Genomic DNA, 10,000 nt, shown 5'->3' with positions numbered 1-10,000 from the left:
CAGCAGCATACACAGTAAGCCATTGTTAGATAAACGATCATTCATTTTTATGAGCCAAAGGATATCGTCTTCGGGGAACTGAAAAAGTTGTTCGGTTTGTTGCACAAATGGAAGGATATAAAATGATCCAATTTACAGTACTGGAGTACTATAGTAGGGAATTATTCATAGATCGTTGAGAAACCCTCATCCCCCCCCTCCTCCCCCCTCCTCCCTCCCCTCCTCCACCTCCCCCCCCCCCCCTCCCTCTTTCTTCTTCTTTATATTCTGTCTTCATTCCTCTCCCCCTCTCCCCTCCCCTACGCCTCTCTCTCTCTCTCCTATACCTCTCTCTCTCCCCCCTTCCGTCCATCTCTCTCTCTCTCCCCTCCTCTTTACCTCTCCCCTTCCCATCCCCACTCCCCCTCCCTCCCCTTCCCCTGCCCCTCCCGCCTCCTCCTCCCTCCCCTCACCTCAGCATGCGGACCAGGGCGGGTATCCCCCCGGACTTGAAGATGGCGAGCAGCCCCTCCCTCTGGTGGGAGAGGCTATGCAGCACGGAGGCGGCGGCCCGGGCGGTCTCCATGTCCCCCGTGTTCTGCATGGCCCGCACCACCGCCGCCACCATCTGGGGGGACTGCATCAGGACACGCCTGGACGCCTCCTTACGGGTCAGCTGGTTCACGATCAGGGCCGCCTTGTTGACCACCACCTGGGGGGGAGGGGTTGGGACGGGGGTGGGGGAGAGGGAGGGGGGGAGAAGGGGAGGGGGGACAGGATCAGGGAGGGGAGGAGGAAAGGGAGGAGGGGGGTGGGGGAGGGGTGGAGAAGGGGAGGGGGGAGAGGATCGGGGAGGAAGGGAGGAGAAGGGGAGGGAGGAGAGGATCAAGGAGGGGAGGAAGAAAGGGAGGAGGGGGGTGGGGGTGGGGGGAGGGGAGGAGGGAAGAAGAGAGGGGAGGAAGGGAGGAGAAGGGGAGGGAGGAGAGGATCAAGGAGCGGAGGAAGAAAGGGAGGAGGGGGGTGGGGGTGGGGGGGAGGGGAGGAGGGAAGAAGAGAGGGGAGGAAGGGAGGAGAAGGGGAGGGAGGAGAGGATCAAGGAGCGGAGGAAGAAAGGGAGGAGGGGGGAATTACATTTCCTGATGATAAGACTCAAAACAAACAAGCAGACTTCAGGCAGTTATTGCAAATACTAAACATGAGTACTTTATTTGGACATTATATGTTTTCTTTCTTTTGGAGCACTGAAATAGAGAATAGAGTATGTTTAAAAAATGTTGTACTTTCTGAATGGTGAACCAATGTGAATGGAAGCCCATTGAACGAACAGCTGGTTCTCTGCCTCGGTTCTGATTCTCTAAATGACAACACGTTCGCTGCCCCCGCTCAGCTGAACTGAAGACCGGGATGTGAGAACCTCTCCTTTGATCCCATAGCAATTGTTTGATTTCAAATACAAACTGTTGGCGTGTAGCGGTAAGAGGAGAAACAATGCCTCCTCTAGCAGGGCACTAAGGAGTCAAGCCTTGCTAGAATAAAGCTGGTCTGTTTGTGGGACAGCCAGCCTGTCCTGGAACGACCTTGACAACAACACAGTCACAGCTTACCATAGAGCACAGCGGGCTAGCCAGGCAGGGAAGCACATCAATGCTAGTCACTCTGTGTGTGTGTGTGTGTGTGTGTGTGTGTGTGTGAGAGAGAGAGCCCGGTAATTTCCTCACATGGTTTCTCCTACCACTGCTACACAGACGACACTCAACTCTTTCTCTCTTTCCCCCCTTCTGACTCACAGGTGGCAACACGTGTCTCACGTTCCGCTGGGATGTCAGCCATCACCTCAACCTTAACAAGACTGAGCTGCTCTTCCTCCCGGGGAAAGCCTGCCCTCTCCAAGACATCTCCATCACAGTAGAGAACTCTACTGTGACCTCCTCCCAGACAGCCAAGAACCTTGGGGTGATCCTTGACAACCACTTATCCTGTGTGGCAAATATCACAGCGACAGCACGCTCCTGTAGATTCTTCCTCTACATCATCAGAAGGATACGTCCATTCCTCACCAGAGAAGCAGCACAACTTTTGGTCCAAACACTTGTGATCTCTCGCCTTGACAACTGCAACACACTCTTGGCCGAGGCTCCCCGCCTCCGCCATCAGGCCTCTGCAGCTCATCCAGAATGCTGCCACCCGTCTGGTGTCCAATCTCCCATGTCGCCCCCCTCCTTCACACCCTTCACTGGCTCCTGGTAGCAGCTCGCATCAGATTCAAGACCCTGGTGCTCACCTAATGGGCGGCAAAGGGAACAGCCCCTCCCTACTTGCAAACAATGGTCAGCCCCCAAACCCCCCGGCCCGATCACTCCGCTCTTCCACCTCGGCTGGCCGCCTGGCACCGCCGCCTCTACGTGGATGTAGCAGCCGCACTACTCGGTCACGGCTTTTCACTGTCCTGGCGCCCCGCTGGTGGAACGAGCTTCCCACTGCTACTGTCAGGACTGCAGAGTCACTACCAATCTTCCGCCGTAGATTGAAGAAGCATCTCTTCAGGCTACATGTTAACTGTCCCTCCTAAAGACCTCTTCATCCCCACCACCCCCCTGTGCAAGTTTCTCTCCTGTAAACAAATGAAAAAAAGAATTCTTCCTTTCTTCTAGCATTGTGACTGCCAATAGCCCCTGGTCCCAGCATCATTTTTTTTTATGATGACTGATGGATGGATGATTCACTTACTTAGTCAAATGTATTTGTTGTAAGTCGCTTTGGATAAAGGCGTCTGCTAATTGCCATGAATGTAAAATGTAAATGTAATGTTTGATGTGCGTGTGTGCATATGTGTGTGTGTGTGTGTGTGTGTGTGTGTGTGTGTGTGTGTGTGTGTGACAACCTCGATGACCAGCTTGATAAGTTCTAGCACAACGCGCATTGCCAGCTTAGCTCACACACACACACACACACACACACACACACACACACACACACACGTACGTACCTGATCTTCATCTCCCAGCAGCTTGGTGAGTTCGGGCACGGCGCGCGTGGCCAGCTCTGCGTCGTCCTGGTAGTTGATGAGGTGGACGATGGCGTTTTTCAGGAGCTGCGAGGGCTCGGCCAATCGCTGCACGTTGGTCTGCTGACCCGGGTCAGTCTGGGTGGACAACATGGCCGCCTCGCCCTCCACCAGGGTCTCTGGGAACATGGCTGCCCGCACGCGCTGGGCCCGCGTCAGACTGTACTGGGCCTCCGCATCTGGGGGGCGAGATTAGATGGTACTGGGTGACATTTGTGTGTGTGGGGAGGGTATATGTGTGTGTGTGTGTGTGTGTGTGTGTGTGTGTGTGTGTGTGTGTGAATCATGGAGCCAGAGTGTGTGTGAGTGACATTGGACGAGTCAGTGGGTATCTATGTGTCTAGAGAGAGAGAGAGAGGTTTGAATGAGCCAGAGGACAGGTGAAGGGAGAATGCATTTTTATTAAAAGGATTCAAAGAGAGAGAGAGAGAGAGAGAGAGAGAGGCAGAGACAGAGAGAGGTAGAGAAAGAGAGAGAGAGAGAGAGAGAGAAAGAGAGAGAGAAAGAGAGAGAGGTAGAGGTAGAGAAAGAGAGAGAAAGAGAGAGTGAGAGAGAGAATGAGAGAGGTAGAGAGAGAGAACGGTAGAGAGAAAGAGAGAGGTATTGAGAGAGGTAGAGAGAGGCAGAGAGAGAAAGGTAGAGAGAGAGAGAGGTAGAGAGAGAGACAGAGAGAGAGGTAGAGAGAAGTAGAGAGAGAGAGGTAGAGAGAGAGAAGTAGAGAGAGAGAGAGGTAGAGAGAGAGAGAGGTAGAGAGAGGTAGAGAGAGAGAGAGAGGCAGAGAGAGAGAGAAGTAGAGAGAGAGAGACGGAGGTAGAGAGAACGTACCTGTCGGGGATTCGACCACGGTAGTCGCGGTAACGGTGTACTTCTTGCCGCTGTACTCGGTGCTGGCGTCGTCTCGCACGGTGGTGGCTCCTGACTGGATGCCTGAGTCTGGGGCGTAGTACGTCTGCTGCCACTCAGCCACCTTCACAGATCCCTCCGCCTCGCTTACTGGGAGCAGAGGAACGCAGACGTGCGGTCAATAGAACAGACAGACATGGCTACAGAACATTCTAGAATGGAGTACGGTTGAGCACAGCAGGGGAGGGCAGAGGAGAGGAGAATAAAGCCATCAAGAAGAAACTGAAACCCGGGAAGAGGAACCAGAATATCCACATCTGATGAAGCGATGTCTGTCTGTCTGTCTGTCTGTCTGCTGTCCGTCTGTCCGTCTGCTGTCTGTCTGCTGTCCGTCCGTCTGTCCGTCTGTCCCCTCTCTAGTACTGGACCTCCCGCTAACAACCCCCAGACCGGACCCCGACGACCCCCTTGGATTATCCTTCTCTCCCCTATCCCCTGCTATTATTAAATACGCCTTTGGACTATATACCCCACTACCCTCTCTGTGTGCCGTCATTTGGTTCTTCAGACGTTCCTACGTAACAGTCATGCAGCAAAAGGCTACTTCAAATAGCTGAAAGGTTTCAAGATTATAGCCTCCAGTTATGAGGTATTTTCAGATAGCTTCCCTCCGTGAAATGAAACCTATTTTGTCGTCTGATCAACGTCTGTGACAACGCGTCGCGTCGCCATCTTGGTGCAGCCGCCTGAGAACTGTCTTAGCGGCGCCATGACACCACGTTCTCGTTTAGGTGTCGGTGTAGTTTTGACGTTGAGGTAGAGTTGAGTATAACAGAAGAATGTAGAGTTCTAGAATCAAACAGAATAGAATAGAATGGAACAGTTGAGCACTCCCGGTGCTCCAGATGGCCAGTCCGCTACTGACTGAAGGGTCACTTAAGAGTCAGGGTCTGGTCTGACACAGTGAAGAGTCAGGGTCTGGTCTGACCCACAGTGAAGAGTCAGGGTCTGGTCTGACCCACAGTGAAGAGTCAGGGTCTGGTCTGACACACAGTGAAGAGTCAGGGTCTGGTCTGACCCACAGTGAAGAGTCAGGGTCTGGTCTGACACACAGTGAAGAGTCAGGGTCTGGTCTGACCCACAGTGAAGAGTCAGGGTCTGGACTGACCCACTGAAGAGTCAGGGTGTGGTCTGACACACAGAAGAGTCATGGTCAGTGAGTCTGTCTTTCACAAGTTGATGCTCACACCCTTGCCACCTACACCCTACGCCCTTGTGGATTTGAATACTTGAGTGCCTACAGGGCCTAGGGGTTGGTTTGGTACCTATCTTATGGTCTCAGACCTAGAGGAGGGCCTAGGGGTTGGTTTGGTACCTATCCTATGGTCTCAGACCTAGAGGAGGGCCTAGGGGTTGGTTTGGTACCTATCCTATGGTCTCAGACCTAGAGGAGGGCCTAGGGGTTGGTTTGGTACCTATCCTATGGTCTCAGACCTAGAGGAGGGCCTAGGGGTTGGTTTGTTCACTGTTCACTGCATTCACCTTTTAGGCAAAGCGACAAGACAAACAGACGTCGACATCTCTAGAGTAAAAAGAAGAAAAAACATTCATAAAAAATAAAAAAAACTGGTGACTGAACATACAACCATCATGATTATGGAGGAGGGCCCCTGTCAGGGATAAAGAACTCCTAAAGATATCACTTACTTTGCATGGACATCATGGTCGTCCAGTCTCACACCGACCTTGGATAGGATTATCTGGAAGAGAGAGAGAAAGAGGGGGAGGAGAGAGGGAGGAGAGAGGGGGAGAGAGGGAACATTAGACCATGAATCACAGGAAGAGGACAACACCCCCACCAACACTATGAGAGAGAGAGAGAGAGAGAGAGAGAGAGAGAGATATGCACAATACACAACCACGGAGCACCCACTATATATACACACTATATACACACTATATACACACTATATATACACAACTGGTAATATCATACTATCATATATACATCTAGTAGTCCTGTAATAATACTACTATCATATACATATAGTAGTCCTGTAATAATACTACTATCATATACATCTAGTAGTCCTGTAATAATAGTCTGTGAGGGGCCAATTGAGAGTTTGTGCCTTTCCCATTGGGAGTGATACTTATCTATAACGAACCCATAACTAAGACAGGCACACACACACACACAGGCACACACACACGCAGGCACGCACACACTCTCTGCAGTGTGTAGAATGTCAGGGTAATGTCAGTCTAATGTTAACTGTCCCCATACAGTCAGGAAGTCAGTTTATGTGTAGCTGGGAGACTAGGAAGTGGGCCAGTGGCACCAGTCCCTCTGGTAGCACCATGTGAAGAGAGGAGAGGAGAGGAGAGGAGAAGAGAGGAGAGGGGAGAGAGGAGAGGAGAGGAGAGGAGGAGAGAGGAGAGGATGAGAGAGGAGAGGAGGAGAGAGGAGAGGATGAGAGAGGAGAGGGGAGAGAGGAGAGGAGAGAGGATAAGAGAGGAGAGGAGGAGAGAGGAGAGGATGAGAGAGGAGGGGAGAGGAGAGGAGGAGAGGAGAGGAGAGGAGAGGAGGAGAAAGGAGGGGAGAGGAGAGGAGGGGAGGGGAGGGGAGGGGAGAGGAGAGGAGAGGGGAGGGGAGGGGAGGGGAGGGGAGGGGAGGGGAGGGGAGAGGAGAGGAGAGGAGAGGAGAGGATAGGATAGGAGTGGAGAGGAGAGGAGAGGAGAGGAGAGGAGAGGAGAGGAGAGGAGAGGGAGATGCTGACATTTAAGAAGCCGAGAGCGTCTCTCTCTGAAAAGGTTTCTGCTTTCCCTTCGCCAAACGAACAATGCTTAATTCATGACTCAAATTAGGCCAATGGTGGAGATAGGAGGAGGGAAGGCAGAGGGGTGTGTGTGTGTGTGTGTGTGTGTGTGTGTGTGTGTGTGTGTGTGTGTGTGTGTGTGAGAGAGGGGGGGGGGACTTAGTTTAGAGGCAATGCATTATAGGAAACAGGCCTGTCCCTTGCTGTTACTAACAAAAAGTCCCCTTAGAGACCACAGAGAGCTTTTCTGTGTGTGTGTGTGTGTATATGTGAGTGCACTCCTGAGTGCGTGCGTGCGTGTACAATACAGAGAGTGAGACATCTAAAGCTCAATGTATATCCTGTAAACTCAATCTTCCTCACGCTGAACAATGCTTTTCTCCAGCGGAATAAAAGACTCACGCAGCTCCTCCTCCCCACCGCTGCCACAGTGGAACGGCCGCTCCGCGTGACTGACAGGTGGAAGAGAGACAGAGAGAGAGATCTCGAGCCTCTCAGTTTAACTCGTAGGAAACGCACGAAAAGTGCATTTATGACTGAAGCCTCACAGTCAGAACCCCACAGTCAGGTCACTCAGGGTAGGCAGTGGCCAACGGGATCTCAGGCATTTTACATTACATAAAAAAAATAAAAAAAGTTTCTCTGCTGTGTTAAATGCATTTGCTTTGGTTTCATGTCGTGTGTGTTTAAGTAGGCCTGTGTGTGGATGCAGTGGGTTCATTCTGGGCTGTAGCTGGACACAGAGGCAGTTTAGCGAGACCTTACATTTTACATTTACATTTATGGCATTTAGCAGACGCCTTTATCCAAAGAGACTTACAACAAATACATTTGTCTAAGTAAGTGAATCATCTATCCATCAGTCATCATAAGAAAAAGTAATCAATGCTAGGACCAGGGGCCATAGGCAGTCACAATGCTAGAAGAAGGAAAAAATACCTTTTTTTATTTATTTTTTATAGTAGAGAAACTTGTACAGGGGGGGTAGTGGGGATGAAGAGGTCTTTAGGAGGGACCGTGTGTAGCCTGAAGAGATGGGTTTTCAATCTATGGCGGAAGATTGGTAGTGACTCTGCAGTCACGACAGCAGTGGGAAGCTCGTTCCACCAGCGGGGCGTCAGGCTTCATTCTTATGAATTCATACAAACAACGGAACAGCAAATTCATATGAAATGGAAAGGCTGTATGAAAAGCTAAGAATGAGACGGAGCAGGCATGAAAGGGACCGTTTATACGGCAGTTCAATAGAAAAGGCTGCAATCTCAATGTCGCTGGGAAATACCTTTTTAAAATACATATATATATATACAGTACCAGCCAAAAGTTTGGACACAAACTTGCCAAGAGTGTGCAAAGCTGTCATCAAAGCAAAAGGTGGCTACTTTGAAGAATCTAAAATATAAAACATATTCTGGTTTGTTTAACACTTTTTTTGTTTACTACATAATTCCATGTGTTCCTTCATAGTTTTGATGTCTTCAGTATTAATCTACAATGTAGAAAATAATAAAAAAATAAAGAAAAACCATTGAATGAGAAGGTGTGTCCAAACTTTTGACTGGTACTGTAAATATATATTTTTTAGGGCATTTCTGCTTTATTGGGATAGAGACAGTAGAGATTGACAGGAAGGATGGATGAGAGAGAGAGGAGGGATGACATGCAGGATATGTCGATGTCCAGGACCTTGCGATGATACGGTATGCGCCTTAGTGTGCTACGCCACTGAGCGCCCCTTTTAACAATATTTTATATATATATTTTATTTTTTAACTCTCACCAATTAATTTAGTTTCGATTTTACGACTTATCTGATCACGTTCCTTAGTTGGCTCCCATGTATCAGGTTTGCTCCAAGCGTTGAATATCCAATGCAGCTTAGTGACACTCTCCAAATTCAAATAATAACACAAGTACCTGAACATAACGATGCATGATCGATACCACCTTTTGTTCAACTAGAGGTTAAATAATGTTTACGGTTTGAATTTGATATGTCACAGTATCACAATGAAATAGTATGCTACCACAATACTCCATCAGGTTTAGTTAATGACGGTCAAGGGGGCTACGTTACACATGGATGAAGGCAGATTGTTCACGGATAATCTGACGGTGAGAGGCGTCGGTTGGAAACCAGCCTTTTGTGGAAAAGGTTCATCCCAAGATCAACGTAATTAAGAATGAAGAAGATGTACTTCATCAGTACAGCAGTAAGGAAGGACGCAATTTAAAAATCTCTTTCAAGTCTCATTTGATGTGTTTGACCTCCTCATCTTCAAAAAGTAATGAGGGTTGCATCTGTATGACAGGGTTGCTTACGAATCTTACCGATCTTCCGCCGTAGATTGAAAACCCATCTCTTCAGGCTACATCTTGGCAATCTCCTAAAGACCGCTTCACCCTCACTACCCCCCCCCCCCCTATACTAACCCTAACCCCAATCCCAGAGACCTCTTCTCCCCTGCTACCCCCCTGTACAAGTTCTCTCCTGCTAAAAAAATAAATAAAAAATAAATAGCCTACTGGCATTACGACTGCCTATGGCCCCTGGTGTGAGCATTGATTACTTTGTCTTATGATGACCGTTGGATAGATGATTCACTTACTTAGACAAATGTATTTGTTGTAAGTCTCTTTGGATAAAGGCGTCTGCTAAATGCCATGAATCTAAATGTAAATGAGTGGCGGGGAAATCAATCAAATCTTGGGATGATGTGTGGTGCCGTCAGGAATGAGTGTTTAAATAGTTATTGCGCTGGTAACGGTTGTCTGGTAACGGTTGTCTGGTAACGGTTGTCTGGTAACGGTTGTCTGGTAATGGTTGTCTGGTAGCGGTTGTCTGGTAATGGTTGTCTGGTAGCGGTTGTCTGGTAATGGTTGTCTGGTAATGGTTGTCTGGTAATGGTTGTCTGGTAGCGGTTGTCTGGTAATGGTTGTCTGGTAATGGTTGTCTGGTAATGGTTGTCTGGTAATGGTTGTCTGGTAGCGGTTGTCTGGTAACGGTTGTCTGGTAGCGGTTGTCTGGTAACGGTTGTCTGGTAATGGTTGTCTGGTAATGGTTGTCTGTGATGGACCCACATCGTTGCTGCTTCACTGCTGCATTTCCCCTGTCGCCAAAAAGCACAAGGATTATTGGAGTTTCTTCAGAGAGATTATTTTCATTTCTCCGGAGAGGAATTGAGGACTTGACGACTCGGAAACGCTCACAGAGTTCTGAGAAGTTCTGAGTATGAAGACTTCATAACTTGCGTTTCTGTGAAAGTAGGGCCACATATGCATCACTCTCTGAAGT

The 10,000-nt window shown here is 49.3% G+C and overlaps 1 protein-coding gene across 1 annotated transcript in view; it reads right to left on the bottom strand.

Annotated features, from left to right (window-relative positions):
* LOC310824371 (junction plakoglobin-like) overlaps positions 1–5,611 on the bottom strand; it is a gene marked incomplete at its 3' end in the record, with an annotated part of 9,331 nt that extends 3,720 nt beyond the window's left edge. Inside the window, exons 1-4 of the mRNA XM_083697626.1 lie at positions 5,594–5,611; positions 3,869–4,036; positions 2,966–3,222; positions 453–691 (exon numbers count right to left, since the gene is read on the bottom strand). Of these exons, the coding sequence (XP_083553752.1) occupies positions 453–691; positions 2,966–3,222; positions 3,869–4,036; positions 5,594–5,609 (680 nt within the window). The remainder of the gene's footprint in view (positions 1–452; positions 692–2,965; positions 3,223–3,868; positions 4,037–5,593) is intronic.
* Positions 5,612–10,000: the final 4,389 nt, after the last annotated feature.

The sequence above is a fragment of the Argentina silus genome, assembly GCF_951799395.1.
Source record: "Argentina silus genome assembly, contig: scaffold_345, whole genome shotgun sequence".
Lineage (NCBI taxonomy): Eukaryota > Metazoa > Chordata > Actinopteri > Argentiniformes > Argentinidae > Argentina > Argentina silus.
Note: the sequence above shows the minus strand (reverse complement) of the source record. Positions and strands in the feature narration are given on the sequence as shown.